At 40.8% G+C, this 16547-nt stretch overlaps 1 protein-coding gene across 3 annotated transcripts in view; it reads left to right on the forward strand.

The window, feature by feature from the left end:
* ITGA8 (integrin subunit alpha 8) overlaps nucleotides 1-16547 on the forward strand; it is a 125706-nt gene that overhangs the window by 69006 nt on the left and 40153 nt on the right. For all 3 annotated transcript variants that reach the window (XM_075082740.1, XM_075082739.1, XM_075082738.1), the window contains 3 exons: nucleotides 1751-1843; nucleotides 11379-11458; nucleotides 14528-14608. In XM_075082740.1, the coding sequence (XP_074938841.1) occupies nucleotides 1751-1843; nucleotides 11379-11458; nucleotides 14528-14608 (254 nt within the window). The remainder of the gene's footprint in view (nucleotides 1-1750; nucleotides 1844-11378; nucleotides 11459-14527; nucleotides 14609-16547) is intronic.

Consider the following 16547-nt stretch of genomic DNA (forward strand, 5'->3'; position numbering starts at 1 on the left):
AAGGCAATAAATCTCAGTATTGAAGAAATTCTCCCACAGCTGTCCTTTTGTCACATCTTTAGGCTGCACAAATAGCCTAGAAATTCTGTGCCATTAATCATTTCCAGTCTGAAAGCATAGCCTCCAAATTGCAGAAAACCTACTTGGAAAACTCCTCTATTTGCTCAGCCTTTGAGGGACAAAAGGTTGTGTGATGAGGGCTGATACAGCATTAACAAAGAAACTGCAAATAGCAAATATAGATGAATATTTATTTTGTTACATTTAGACCTCAATTTCACACACCCCGGAACAAAATCAAAACTATAAACCTGCACATCAAGCTAAAATAAACAGTTTTCAGACAAGTTTGGTTTCAACTGCGTTAACACCATCTCTTCTCTCATATGTTGCTTCCCACCTCTAATTAACCGTCTGGAGAGTGTAAAAATCCCCCACCGCCAGCCCTGGAATGGCTTGGAAAGGCTATTAGTGCACTGGACAAGCTGTGTAACAAACTTTGTTTCCTCCTAACAAATTGTAAAAGTGTCAGTATATAGCGAGGTGTATACTGAGGGCAAGCTTTACATCGGCTCCTTTTAGGACATGCCCTATCTTTTCCTTTAATCTCAGGAAATGATAAGGTCAGCATGTCCATGCTGGCTTATACAGATAGGAATGAATTGGTAGTCAGTGGTTTGGAGATTTCCCAGGTCTTTTTTGTATAAAGAGCATGACCTTGCACATACTGCTTAATCTGTGAGATTAACATATGAGGGGAAATGTAGTGGGAGAGCCTTATAGCAACAACTAGGTGCATCCTGCTTTTACAAAGTTGGTTTACTTCTGCACATATATGGAATTATTTTCTTTTATTGAATAAGCCAGAGGGGAAAACAGAAAAAAACTTCAAGCATTTTATTCCTTTGTCTTACTTTGTATCTCCTAACTTACACTATTCTATAGCTGTTCCTCCTTTTATATGGTTTGTTTTGTTTACAGATGATAACTAAAGACTAAAGCATTAAAAAAAAAACAGCAAACAAAATGTGGGATAGATTTTACATTAAGAGCTTTAGAGGGAAACTATATGAGCGTATCCTCAAAGTTGTCGAACAATACGGCCTGAGAAATGTTAGGTACAAACTGGACTTTGAGTTAATATTGCTGGGAAAAGTTAAATTTTACTTATTGCTATAAACAGGGAACGAAAACCTTAATTTCTGATAATGTGAAAATTTATCTCCCTTGTTGCTAAATCATAAACACAGGAAACAACTTATGTTTTTCAAGAAGTATTTAATTTTCTAAGTACTTTACCATAGACTGGAAAATAAAGTTCTAGACTTGGTCCATAATACAGTTCTGCCAATGTCAAAATTTCACTACAGAGGCTTCTAGTCATGAATAATAGGACTATTGCAATAAGTGTGAGGCATGTTCTCCTCACCCAGTTTTGCCTACTCTTTTTTTTTTCTCTGTTGAGTCATTATGGCTATAGGAATGATTCACAACAACAAAGCAGTATGTTAAAACTAGAAATAGAGTGATCTCATCATGGCTTTTAAGGTACTGGGAAACTTTACTGTTTGTTTTTCCCTGGCATCAGTTTTCCCCGTTGTCTGACAATAACCAATTAAATGTTTTGATAAGCGCACTGAGCAGGTGTCTGAAATCAAAAGAAATGTCATGGTCAAAAAGACATCACTTTCCCAACTGGATACATTTCACTGTGATCTCTGACCTTCATATTGGTGTCCTTTTGTTACAGGCACTGCGTGTATTGAGCTGTGATTACAAGATGGAAAATGAAACTAGAATGGTGGTTTGTGATCTTGGGAACCCCATGGTGGCTGGCGCAAATGTAAGGGAAAACCAGATGTATTTACTGATTTTTATTTAATTGAATTTAAAGGGGAGCAAATGGAAAACTATTCAATTAGCAGAATGTGTCCCAATAAGCAGCACCTAAACCAAATTATGTACTTGGACAGGAAATTGTTGGTGTAATAAGAGACAGAACTGTGCTTCTGAAAAACTAACAATTTTTGTTCTAAAAGATTAATGATGCTAGAGCCTGTTTTATTTCACTTACTTTAAGGAAAATGAGGGTGACTCAAAGTCACAGAAGTTGCAGTAGTATAATGAGAAGAGAACCTCAATCCATAATGTGATCTGTTTATTTCTCCCTTTTAGTATTCTTTCTACTTATGTAAATGACAGCTGCTTTAGCCTGATTCTCATCTTAAGTGCATAAGGTTTGTCTTATCAGCTTATATAATTATTTATATGTTATATTTATATATATGATGCAGTTGTAGTCAAGTTTTCCTTCAAGTTATTAGTGTTATTCTAAACAGTTTCCAAGGACAGCTATTCATGAATCATACTACACGTTGGATGGAACACTGGTAATATTGTTTTTAGACAAAAGTGGAACTGAATAATGACTGGTGATGAGCAGCAGATAATTATTAAACATAGGTTTGGAGATAAAAAAAAATGCTACCCATTCCACAGCAGTCATCACTTGTCCCTATTTCATGACAAACCAGTTCAGGGCAATCCCAGAAGTGTTGAACTCAGGAATGTTCAGCCATGGATGCCGTTGCAGAGGAATTCAAGCACTGCTCATAAATTCATAAATGCTATGAATATTTAACTAAAAACAAATAATCCAAGCCTTTATACCTAGATAAAAAGCTGTCCTAATGAAAATGAAGCAGTCAACAGCATGAACATATATGAGGAACAAACAACAGCTTTTAACTCAAAACTACCACTGTTTGCATTTCATATTGGGCCTGGGGCTTTTCAAAGAAACAAAAGCAAATATCCTTAATATTTTCAAAATCCCTACTAAGTTCAGGTTTAGTCCTATGGAAGATCAATATTCACTCTTCAGACTCTCTGTGGAAGGGTGTTTTCCTGGCCTCTTATAATCTTGAAGCAGTTCCTGTCTGACCCTCGATAAAACAACCAAATAAGTCATATGTTAGGAGACTGGGATGAGAATAAGCCTGCTTGGATCATAAGGTTAGCTTCAGATCAGACATAGAGCTTTCAAAAGTGAGTGTGAGACCAGGGGTCTGTCATGGTTCAGCCTCAGCTGGCAACTGAACACCACGCAGCCACTCGCTCACTTCCCCCCCCCACCCCTGTGGGATGGGGAAGAGAATCGGACAAGTAAAAGAACTTGTGGGTTGAGATAAGCACAGTTTAATGATTACAATAAAATGATAATAATAGTACCAATGATTATGATAATAATGACAATAATGTTAATATAATAAAATGGAAAAGGAAGGGAAAGGGAAAAAAAGGAAAAAAAAACACGGAAACACAAACGATACAACTGCTCACCACCTGCCGACCGACGCTGCCCGTCCCCGAGCCGCGATTGCTTCCTCCTCCCCCGGCCAGCTCCTCCCAGGTAACATACTGGGCATGACGTTACATGATATGGAATATCCCTTCAGTCAGTTTGAATCCGCTCTCTTGGCTGTGCCCCCTCCCCTCCCGGCTTCTTGTGCACCCAGCAGAGCATGGGAAGCTAGAAATGTCCTTGACTAGTACAAGCGCTACCCAGCAACAGCCCAAACATCTGTGTGTTATCTCAACAGGTTTTTTTTCCATGCTAATTTCAAAGCACAGCACTATACCAGCTAGAGTGAAGAAAATTAACTCTATCCCAGGTAAAACCATGACAGGGTCTCACAGTTAACTGCCTTCATGGTCACAAGCAGTCCCAGGTAGACTTTTTGGGGTTACAAGGAAATGGAAACCATTAAAAAATGAACTCCAGGTGATGGATCCACTGGCAGCAGGAACCTGCCTGGTGAGGATCCTTCTCTGCAGAACTACTATGAACTAGAATTCTGAAGGGGGTACTAGAAAAATGTTCTGAGAATGGCATTGCACTAAGAAGGCAGACTGGATAGACACTGGAGTCAATGAGTATAGAAAAGATGGCTAAAAGGTTTTATAGTTTTTGTTTTATTCTACTAAATGAAAATTCTAAAAAGTAAGAGTAATTGAAAACATTTCTGAGGAACGGAGTTTTCACAAGGGGATGATGGCAAGCAATGATGGGCCAAAGCACTAGATAAGTCCCAAGTCAAGGCAGATATTTCTTGTATCAGAAACCAGCAAATTCAGATATCTGCTTAGTGGTTTCTCAGTTAGTCTCATGGCAGGAGAAAATTCTCAAGATACAGACAAAAGTAGACAAGATTCTTGTGGATAATAGGGGTGCAGTGGGGGGAAGGAGAGCATGAAAACCCAAGGATTTGGAAGAGAAAAGGAAGACTAAACACAAAAGACACTAACATTGTATATCAAGCTAGGAGCAACTCCTTGTGGTTTGCATATTGCCATAAACACAAACAATGGAAAGGTCTGAGTGTGGAGGTATTAGACTACAGCCCCTCATGCTTCTGCCTTTGAATCCAAATCCCTGTTTCCACATCATCCTTGACCCAAAATGGTAGCTGTCTCAAGACTTCAGGAATGCTGTTTTGTGGCCACTAAAGGAATACTACTCTCACCCATCTCCTTATGAATTCTCACACCACAACTACTCCTGTTTTTCTTCAGAATTCGCTCTAGGGCTGCCATAAATGTACTGTTACCAAATATTCCTAAGAAAAATACTTCATAAAGATAGACTTAGAAGTAGCAGAATAAAACAGCAGGGTTCATAACATGTTTAGGGTATTCTGGCTTATAACAAAAGAATCCCACCCTTGAAAATTAAGGTGTATGAAGATAGAATATTACCAAGCCAGATGGCAAACATGTTTAGTTATAGTGAGTGAAAGCTTAAAGCCTGACTTTATCTTTGAAACCAGCTCTCCTGGAAGCTTGGTAAAGGTGAAAGGACTTGAGCTTTTTCAGTCCAAATACATTTATGATGGCAAGCGTATTCCAACAGTGAAATACCAGCCCTTTGAACAAATTGCATAAATCACGGAAGGCTGCTCTGATCTATTTCCAATTTTGCAAAACAATTCTGCTCTGGCAAGAGATTAGTTATTCTCAAAATATTCGGTCAGAAAGGGACTCTCTGAAAGTTGTGAGAAAGTGGGAAGGGAGGGTTAGGTCAAAACCAAACATTCCTAAAACTCTTAACTATTGAGTCACTGCAATGAATTTTCAGCACCCTGAAATCCTAGAATTCTTGAACTCTTTAAGATTGGCTTCTGAGTATGAGGGTTATGCTGGGATTTTGTGATATAACCAGTGGGATATTACTGCAGTGGGCTACAGGGTTGTCTGACACTTCACATCTTCAAAATGTGTTATTGTCATAAAAATTGGTGTATCTCTGACTTTTTAAATGTTTTAAATGTTTAAAATTGTTTACAGGTCACAAAAATTACTTAAACTTTTCAGTAATATATTTGTGGTTAAAAAAAAGATACAAAGATAAAAAGGAAGATAAAAAGAAATGGGAAGGAAAATCACACCACCATATGGCCCAGAATGCAAACTAAATGCCTGTGATACCATCTCACTGGCAAAGATTGCCAAAAGTACTTACTTATGACATTGAAATGGATCTGACTGACAGGCTTCCTAAGGAGGGCTTTAAACTGAGGAACTTGGGGGGAGGGGGACAAACTGGCAATGCTAATGCCGTCACACACAATGGGGAAATAAAACAGGACAACCTGAGCAGTGATGAAGGTGCCGTACCAGCCTCATGCGATGGCAGCCAGGAGACCAACCACCTCAAGGTTTTGCATGGCTATAGTGGGTCCTTGCACATCCCTCTGGGGAAACCTGTGTGCTCAAGCACATTCCTGGAATGCCTATACACCAATGCAGGGAGCATGGGGAATAAACAGGAGGGACTAGAGGTCTGTGTGTGGTCACAGGGCCATGATCTCATTGCAGTCACAGAGACATGGTGGGATCGCTCACATGACTGGAATGTGGTCATGGATGGCTACAGGCTTTTCAGGAAAGACAGGTCAGCAAGGCAAGGGTGGGGGGCAGTTGCTCTTTATGTGAGGGAGCAACAGGAATGTATCAAGCTCTGCATTGAAGTGGAAGGAGAACACGTTGAGAGCTTGTGGGTAAACCTTAAGGGACAGCCAAATGTAGGCAACAACATTGTGGGCGTTTGCTACAGGCCACCTGATGAAGAAGAGGAAGTCGATGAAGCTTCTACAGACAGATGGAAGTAGCTTCGCAATCGTAGGCCCTGGTCCTCATGAGGGACTTCAACCACACTGATATTTGCTGGAAAACCAACATGGTGAGCCATGCACAATCCAGAAGGTTCCTGCACAGCATCAAGGACAACTTTTTGATGCAGGTGGTGGTGGAGTAAACAAGGCGAGATGTACTGCTCAGCCTTTTCCTAAAAAACAAGGAAGGGCTGGTTGAGGATGTGAGAGTTGGGGGTAGCCTTGGCTGCAGTGACCACGAGATGGTCAAGTTTAGGATACCATGAGGTAGAAGCAGGGCTATGAGTCGGGTTACAACCATGGACTCCAAGAGGGCCAACTTTGGCCTCTTCAAAGACCTGCTTGGAGGAATCCCACGGGCTAGGGCTCTAGAAGGCAGGTGGGGTCCAAGAAAGCTGGAGAGTATTCAAGGACCACTTCCTCTGAGCTCAAGATTGGTGCATCCCCAGGAGGAAGAAAGCAGGCAGAGGAGCCAGGAGACCTGCATGGATCAGCGAAGAGCTTCTAGAGAAACTCAGATGGAAGAGGAAGGTTCACAGTATGTGAAAAAGGGACTGGCCACTTGGGAGGAGTAGAGGAATATTGTCAGGGCATGCAGAGATGTGACGAGGAATGCCAAGGCCCACTTGGAATTAAATCTGGCAAGGGATGTCAAGGGTAACAGGAAGGCCTTATTTAAATAGATCAGTAGTAAAAGGAAGACTGGGGATACAGTGGGCCCGCTGCTGAATAAGGAAGGGGCCCTGGCGACGCAGGATGCAGAGAAGGCAGAGTTACTGAATGCCTTCTTTGCATTGGTCTTTTCTGCTAAGGCTGGCCCTCAGGCATCTCAGCCCCCAGAAGTGAGAAAAAAAATCTGGAGAATGGAAGACTTACCATTGGTTGAGGAGGATTGGGACAAAGATCATTTAGGCAAACTGGATCCTCTCAAATCCATGGGCCCCGATGGGATGCACCCACAAATGCTGCGGGAGCTGGTGGATGCTGTCACTAAGCCACTCTCCATCACCTTTGAAAGGTTGTGGAGGACCGGAGAGGTGCCTGAGTACTGGAGGAAAGCAAATGTCACTCCAGTCTTCAAAAAGGGCATGAAGGAGGACCTGGGAAACTATAGGCCAGTCAGCCTCACCTCCATTCCTGGAAAGGTGATGGAGCAGTTCGTTCTGGAGGTCATCTCCAGGCATGTAGAGGAAAAGAAGGTTATCAGAAGTAGTCAACATGGATTCACCAAGGGGAGATCATGCTTGACCAACCTGGTAGCCTTCTATGATGGCATGACTGCCTGGGTAGATGAAGGGAGTGCAGTTGATGTTGTTTACCTGGACTTCAGCGTTCGACAGAGCAAGGCATTCGACAATGGCTCCCCTAACATCCTCATCGGCAAGCTAAGGAAGTGTGGGTCGGATGAGTGGACAGTGAGGTGGACAGAGAACTGGCTCAACAACAGAACTCAGAGGGTCGTGATCAACGGAGCAGAGTCTGGTTGGAGGAGGCCTGTCACTAGTGGTGTTCCCCAGGGGTCTGTGCTGGGTCCAGTGCTGTTCAACATATTCATCAATGACCTGGATGATGGGATAGAGTGTAACCTCAGCAAGTTTGCTGATGATACAAAACTGGGAGGAGTGGCTGATACACCAGAAGGCTGTGCTGCCATTTGGTGAGACCTGGACAGGCTGGAAAGCTGGGCTGAGGGGAACCTCATGAAATTCAACAAAAGCAAGTGCAAGGTCCTGCACCTGGGGGAGGAACAACCCCAGGCACCAGTACAGGTTGGGGGCTGAACTACTGGAAAGCAGCTCTGTTGAGAAGGACCTGGGAGTGCCAGGAGACAGCAAGCTGAGCCTGAGCCAGCACTGTGCCCTTGTGGCCAAGAAGGCCAACAATATTCTGGGCTGCATTAAAAGGAGTGTGGCCAGCAGGTTGAGGGAGATTATCCTCCCACTCTACTCCACCCTAGTGAGGCCACATCTGGAGTACTGTGTCCTGTTCCAGGCTCCCCAGTTTAAGAAGGACAGGGAACTGCTGGAGCAGTCCAGCGGAGAGCTACCAGGATCATTAGGAGACTGGAGCATCTCTCTTATGAGGAAAGGCTGAGAGACCTGGGTTTGTTCATCCTGGAGAAGAGATGATTGAGGGGGGAATCTTATCAGTGCTTATAAATATCTAAAGGGTGGGTGTCAGGATGATGGGTCTGGACTCTTTTCAGTGGTGCCCAATGACAGGACGAGGGGCAATGGGCACAAGCTGGAACTCAGGAAGTTCCACCTCAATATGAGAAAAAACCTTTCCTGTGAGGGTGACAGAGCAGTGGCACAGGCTGCCCAGGGAGGTTGTGGAGCCTCCTTCCCCGGAGACATTCAAAACCCACCTGGATACATTCCTGTGCCCCCTGCTCTGGGTGTGCCTGCTCAAGCAGGGGAGTTGGACAAGATGATCTCCAGAGGTCCCTTCTAACCCCTACCATCCTGAGATTCTGTGATACCTGTTCAGCAGCCTCAGCAAGCGAGATGTAGGTTTTATTATAAATTCTGGTAGAACAATTTGGAAGTTAATAGAAATTTATAGAAGTAAGGTTAGAAGTCTGGGAGGCTTGGAAGATCTTGCCTATTTCTTGGTATGTACCAAACTGATTCTTCAAGAGCACAGAAGCTTTATCTTTCATATGCACTGTAAAACATTTCAAAAAAAGCTAGCCCTCTGTCTCCCAGCATACTCCTAGATCCTGTCAAATATAGTAGCAGATTAAAGCTTATCAGCAATAGCAGAAATGTCATGTACTTCAAAGATAAATGATGTTACTAGTGTACAAAATAATGCAAGTTTAACGAAACTAACTTCACTTGGAATATTTTAAACACTATTTAACTAAATGATAAAATGAATGTCCTGCTAAAATAAGGAGTGATAAAAAAAATGAGTGATTGCTAAGTTACAAGCTCAAGCAAATTCAGCTCCTTTGGCCTCAGTGGGTTTTCATCAAGGGCATGCGAGCATTTTTGACCCATCAGTAGTAGTAGTGTCAAGGGCTACTTGACATTACAAAGTCATACAACCTTATGAGAACAACAATACAAAGGCAACATCTGCAGCTTATTACACTTGTACCCTAGGAGTGTGTTTCAGTATTAAATAAGGGATTAAGCCTCAGGAGTATAATTGATCATCAAAACTGCAGCTCATGTTTGCTTTGAGGAAAGTTTTATTTTTGGTTCATCAAATCTTTTTTGTGCTATAAGTGGAAACAAATTATATATAGACTGATTAGTAAAAACAGTAAGAGAAATGCTGAGTTCGGTATTTGGAAAATTTTGTCTCAGAGATTAAAAAAATGATGTTATATTTTTAAAGGAGAATGAAATATCAATACAGTTGTTAAAATGATCTCCAAAAGGTGGTCTTAAGAATAGCTTCTGTCTCAATTCCAAGTCCGCTATTCAGGTTCTGTTTAATTTAATTAGCATTATTTTTTCATCTTAAAGATTTTACTTGCAAAAAGAGATATTAGCTAATACTATGTCATTAATATGATCAGGATTTAAAGATTTGAGCTTGCCATTTCTTTTATGATGACAATATTGCTTTCAGCACAGGACAACTGAAAGACTTAACAGAAACACATTAGCTAAGACTTGTTCTGGAGACGGGTTAAGATTCAGTGATGCACCACTGCAAGTGAGGAAAGAAGGAGAATTGAATGAAAATTTTTAAAAAAATAATGCTTGGGAAAAAGGAATTGCTTAAACATCTGAAATTATATCCATAGAGAAAAATGCCTCCTCTTCAGTGATGTTGAATCTAGGTCCCAAACAGAAAACTCTACATTGCTGTGTCTTGTGCCGTTGCTGACAATGCTACCCCAAGTACATTAAGGAAAGTATGCCAAGCAGACAACTCTCTTACTTTTTTTTCCTCTCCCCCCCCCCCCCGCCCCCCCGTAATCTAGTCAGATATTGGCAGAGATGAAGGAATGAAGTCCTCATTTCCTAATGCCTTTTGATGAATTTCTCAGGAAGATGGTTTCTCCACATGGGGAATATGGTTGTATATAACCATCCTTTTTGAAAAAATGAAAGCACAGTGTGCAACTTATCTAGCAGGAAGTTCTACCATCAGGCAATAGGGGAGGTAGGGGGGAGTGAGAAGTTGAACAAGATTACCGGCTGTAGACTTTGCTGTCAGTCTCAATGCAAAATTTGCATTTCAAAAATTACCAGATTTAAAACACATGCTGTTGAAATGAGGCCATTAAAAACATTAATTTATACATTGCAGTACAATTTTACTCATTTAACACGGATGGCAGATGGCATCTCCCCATGCTCCCTTGCCACTTGCATACTATGTCCAATGAGCGGGTTACAAAGACCCCACCATATGTTACTGTATATTCCTTCTTTAGTTAGCCCTGCAATTCCATTCTCTCTTCTGAATTAACTTGTTCTGCTTTACTCTATGCACTTCTTGGAAAGTAAATGGAAATTACGAGAGCAAGGAACCACGGTCTGCATAAACACAAGGGAGCACCAGTGGAAGCCCTTATCTCCCTGCGTTTTGGGAACTGTGTGTTTTACCCTCTATCTTCTGTGGTGACACACTGCAAGTTGTGGCAAACTGAACTGCAAATATAACTCTGAAGTTGTATTCCTCTTAACTGAACTGTGGCTCCCAGAAGCTGCAATGAAAAAACTCAAACCAAATCAAACTAAAACATCAAGCTGCTGCTAATTTAGCCTCTTAGAAGAAAAAACAGGTGATGAGTTAGCCCCACAGCACCTAAAACATGCAGCTTATATGTCAGTTACAGAGACAACGGGAGGAGCAGAAAGCCCTGGAGACCTGGACAAAGGCATGCATGGATGGAGGCAGGGATGAGAGGTGCCAGACAGCTATTATTTTCTTTTGGCTTGGCAAAGTAAAGCAAAGACTGTCTGGATGAAGAAGGGCCCACCGCTGTGTTCTTGGGAGTATGCTTCTCTGTTCCTCTTGATCTTTCCTCTGTCCAGCCAACTTTTCCATCTGGCGACATACACAGACAGGATGGTATTTTTTTTCCTGAAAACAAGTAAATTATATTATTTCATACTAATTTTTAAAAGTAACAGTATCCTATACAAGTCTGTGAAATGCAATGTTGAACAGTACTGCTTTCTCAATATGGAAAGATCAAACCATTTTTAGTAACCTGTTGTTTTGTTTCTTTCCCAGTTCTCCACAGGCATTCGATTTTCTGTTCAGCATTTTGAAAATGCAGATTTCAGCATCAATTTTGAGCTGCAGATAAAAAGGTTAGATGTTTTATCAAGAGTATGGTTGTTTAAAACCTGAATTCCTGTTGATATCTGAAGTTTAGTACATAAGAAGGTCACTCTAATTCTTCAGTGTCAGTATTTATTTCCTGGGCTTTCCTATGGTAGTTTTCTTCAGGAGGATTTGTGGAGTTGGAGCCTTGTTAGCTGTTAGCAAAATCAGTCTTAGAGTTATTCAGAGTATTTTATTTTGTTAAAATTCAGGGTAACTGCTTTTAGTCAGTGGTCCAAGGATCTTCTACAGATTTGCCAAATTTGCACTTTGTTCTCCACTACAGGGTTAACGAACAGTGATCACTTTGTAACAGTTCTGTATTTAAAAACATATCATGCTCTGAAAATAAAAGATACGCCACTTCTACATGACAATTTAGAAAATAGAACCAGAGCAGTTAAAATCGGCTCAACAGATTTACTGGCATGAAGAGAGGAAATCGTTTCAGTTTGATAAAGGTGAACCTTTGTCATTTTTCCATTAGCTTTCTCCACATTTATGGGGCTGAAATATTACTGTGGGAGAATCTTCTGTTTTATGCTGAGCAGTACTTCCTCCACAGGCATTAAAAAGCACAGGATGGGCTGCGTTAGGATAACAGCAAGAACAAACCTGGGACTTTTTCAGTAGGTGGCAGGGCTTCTGGTCCATCTGTCCTCATCAAATACACACTGGAGTTCCTGCTGGGGCCCTCCCTGCCCCACACACAGAGACTTAATTGCTAATGTCTGGCCTTTAATGAGGGTCTTGATCATGTTCACTATGGTAAATGACTGAGACATTTAAAATGTTTAAGTCATGTTTCCAGAATGTAACCCTTGAAGGAAACGACATGCAGAAACTTAAGAAGGGCACAGCAATGCCACAGAAGACAATGAGATGCCTGGTCAGGCCTCAGGCCTCTCCCAGGGGTCTGGCTAGCAAGCTGGAGGCCATGCAAACCTGACACAAGCTCCTCCAGAGAGAGATACAAGATATAAAGTCAAGCTTGTAGATCCTCTGTCCATACCACTCTTCACTCTCAGGTCATTAAAGCAAGCAATACAGTTTTAAATGGGTATCAGATGCTCTCCTCACTACCCTTTTCATGCTGTGAAATTGGGGTGGTTCAGAGATTTTTGGGTAGCTAGATCTTTCTTGTAATAAGAGTTGAGGGTAGGTCACTTTTCTAGAAGAAGTGGCAAGGCTTTACTGAGGAATCAGTCTGAACTTCAGGAGACAGGAATGTCTCATGCTTCCTCCATGAGTGGGACTCACTAAAATGTAAAGGGAGGAAATCTGTTGGGCTACCAAAAAGGGCAGTTTCCACAAACTGGTACCAAAATGCAGAAGAGCACCCAGCTACTTTAAAAAAAAAAAAAAAAAAAAAAAAAGGCAAAACTTCTTGCATAGGGAATGTGCCCTACAGTTAAAACTCACTGCTTTGTACATTCCTTCTCAAGCAGCACCACAGTTTGTGCATTTCTATGTCCTTAGTGAACTGGTAAAACAATCTTAAAGGAAAAAGGAAACAGAAATCCATACGGCAGAGAGAGGTAATTACCTAAATGGAAGGGAAGGGAAGCAGAGAACATGTCTGAATTTGTCCTGGTCTGAGTTATTCAGAAGAGAGACCTTTAATTTAATCTAAAACATCAAGTGGAAAATAAATATTTTGGTTTGCAAGACTGAAGTTCATTACTTATAGGAAATAAGCATGAGGTTGAGTAGTGTCTTGAAATCTGATTTATTTTCTGATGTGGATTTTGCTAGACGACTATATACCCCTTAGGGAGGGAGATGTCCTGGAACTTTTATTTAAACTATTTTCTTCTCTACAAAATACCATAAAGCAGAAACAAGATTTGAATACCAAATATATATGCTCAAAATCTGTATTTTAACTCTATGGAAAGTAGTACCATTATACAAATCGGAGAGCAGCTTATTCTAACAAATTAGTGATATAGTAATTTTTATACTTTAAGCAATTTTTGTACTTTTGTACTCAAAGCAATGGATATAGAGGATTAAATCGGAAGTTGAAATTATGTTTGAGGGGAATCTGCATTAGTTTACAAACAAATTAGGGCTGCTCCTAATTTTAGCAATCTGCAACCAGAAAGCCTGGATCAAAGCAGTATTGCCCTTTACTTCTCAGGAGTCAGTTGCTGGGAATGCTGGCCTCCTCTGAATGTTTCCATTTGACTGATGCTACCCAGATGTGATAGCAGTAAACTGTGACAGCAGTAGAAACTTAGCCTTCATGAAGCAAGGAATTACTTCCTCACTTGCTTGGAAAAAACCTCCAAACTAGTATCATTAATCCCATGATTAAATAAATTCTAAGTCTGTAATTATTTTCACTATCATCTTCATTAATTTGAACCTGCAAACCTTTCTTTACATGAATAGGCTATAATCATAGGAATGGCCTTTTGAAGTAAGAGAAAATACCTTCACCACTAGGGATTTGCAATAAGAAAAGACAATAAAATGAATGAGAGCACTAGGCTTTAAACACAGGGATCTGTCTTGCCTGCTAAGTGGGATTGAGAGTGCAAACAATTTCTGGATAGGAGAGGGGAGAAAATAAGGAAGGTAAAGAAACAATTTATTTTGGTTCTTTTTCTTCAAAGACACTGTCATGCAGAAGTCACAAGCTTGGAAAGCAATAAAAGCAAATTTTATTATAACAATCCTATCTTTGTCATTAACACTGCCTTCCTCCAATGCAGGAAACACTATTCTATTAACACACTCCTATCCATACAGATAGCCAAGTTGAACAAGGGAATTTACATGATATTCTGAGCTAAATAAGTTTGTATCATCATATTCACGCACAGGATTCTTTAAAGGAAGCTTGAGTTGATTAAATTATTACACATGATGAGCTCAAATAATATCAAACTTAAATACCAGCGTCCTACAAGACTGAAGAGTGGCAATAGCAAGCCCATGCTGTAATACGTCCAATGACATCACTTCCTAGTTGTAGGCCTTGTAGTATTCAGTGCTGTATTTAGTTCTGCTAAATAACCTTTTTTAAACCTTGTACATATCTTTTCCAGTTCTAACAAGATTAATCCCACCAGCAATTTAGTTAACCTCCATATCAACATCAGTGCTGCGGCTCAAGTACAGATCAGAGGGTAAGTATTGGACCATTTCAATTCATAATGATAACTATTTTTTGTATTGAATCTTTCCACATATAATAATCCCATATATTGAATCTTTTGGCATATTATAATCCCAAACACCTTATCCACGAAGAACACCTGAGAATTCCCAAGGAGTCTCACCCCTGCAAGCCTTGCAGGCTGGAGCTACCAAAGACTTACCAGGTCATTCAGGGCAGGACTGCCCACATGGACTCAAGTAAACTTACTGAGTGTCTGTGCAAATGCAGTATACTGTAGAATCCTACCCTGTAGTAACGCCAGTCAGATCCAACATTTTATTTGGCATTCAAATTGTGTATGGATGTTACTAGTGCAAAATGCCCGTTCATATGTGTAGGTCTGCTTGTGCAGCCGCTTAGGCACTTAATTCTGAATACCAAGGCAGAATCTGCTGCTTGTGTTACTGGAATAATGAAACACGTTATGGCAAGGCACATAGTAATAGAGAGCAGAGTGAGACCTTTGGAGAAAGGATGCATAAGGAATGAGCTATGAAAACAGGTCAACCAGCTACTACTGTAGGATTCTTACATTTCCATCTGAACCAGGTGCCTGTCCACTGACACAAGGGATACCAAAAGTAAATAAGCACAGGATATGATCAAAGATTATTATTTCTATCTCTGTTTTCACATACAGCTTGGTTTCAGAAACTATAAAATGCAATTAGGTGATAAGAATCTCAGACTATCCCGTAAAATCTTGGAACTAGACTCCTATCCTGGCATCCTAGAGGAAGTCAGCAGGATGTTCTTGTAAAGCAAATCATTGCCCAAAATGCTTTTTTGTCTGGGATCTCAGATTTCCTACATCTCTTCTTCTCAAACTACAGCTATGACCCTTAATCATTCCCAGCTCTGGAAGGGGAGAACAGGAGACACATGGCCCAGATTCACTCTCACAGTCAGGCCATGAGGCCCGGGTGATGCAAGAGGGGTAGATGTCTCTCATATGATGCTCCTCAAGGGGCTGCCTTAAGTGTGAATAAATAAAAACGCGTTTATTTATGGTTTTATGGATTTATAAAAATCCATTTATTGTTATCACCTCTAAGACAATACTTTGACTACCTAGTGCCAGCAGAGAGTCCAATCTTTTTGCAGATCACAGAGATCCTGTTTTCTGCTCTAATATTCAATCTAAATCAGAGAGATTTTTAAAGTATTTTTCATCACATTTTTAAGTGTTTTCCAGGTTAAGAAGACTAAGCCTAAGGTGAGAGTCAGGTGAAAAACAGATGACTAGCACTCAAAGACTGTGTGGATATATGTTAATTCTTATATTTCTGAAAAGGAGCAGTTGAAAGACAGCATGTTTAACAAGCACAGAAATTAGAGTATCATTTCATTTTCTGTAGTTAGTGGTGATCTGGGGAAATGAGCTGGATAGGAAAAGAGATGAAAAATACAAAATGAGGGGGAAGGTAACACAGAAGAAAGAAGTAGAGAATGAGGAATTAAGAATCGAAGGGTTTATTTGGTGGGCTGCAGATGTGTGAGAAAATCTTGGGAGCCAGCAACTGCTAGATGTTGCCATGGGTGGACACCCAGGTTAAGGATGGCTGGAGTTTCAGTGCATCCATGAAATGGTTATGGATGCATACATGAGACTTCTCAGTAAGGGATGCTTCCAGTGCTGTGGATTCTGCTTTTTTTCAGTGAGGTTGCTCATCACTTTCATAGAAAAATCTTAAAACCTGTTTGAATTCTTTGCAAACTTTTTTGAAACTTTGCCTCCATCATGTTCTTTCTGTGTCATAGACACGTTCTTTTCAATTAAAAGTTCTGTAACAGGTGAATAGATGGACACCAAAAAATGACCAAAATATCCTCAGTTCTTAAAAGAAGCATGCCCACAAGTGGAAAGTGGCTTGAATTGTGCCTGTGGTGCTAAGAAACAGGTCATT

The sequence above is a fragment of the Phalacrocorax aristotelis genome, chromosome 2, assembly GCF_949628215.1.
Source record: "Phalacrocorax aristotelis chromosome 2, bGulAri2.1, whole genome shotgun sequence".
NCBI classification, from domain to species: Eukaryota; Metazoa; Chordata; class Aves; order Suliformes; family Phalacrocoracidae; genus Phalacrocorax; species Phalacrocorax aristotelis.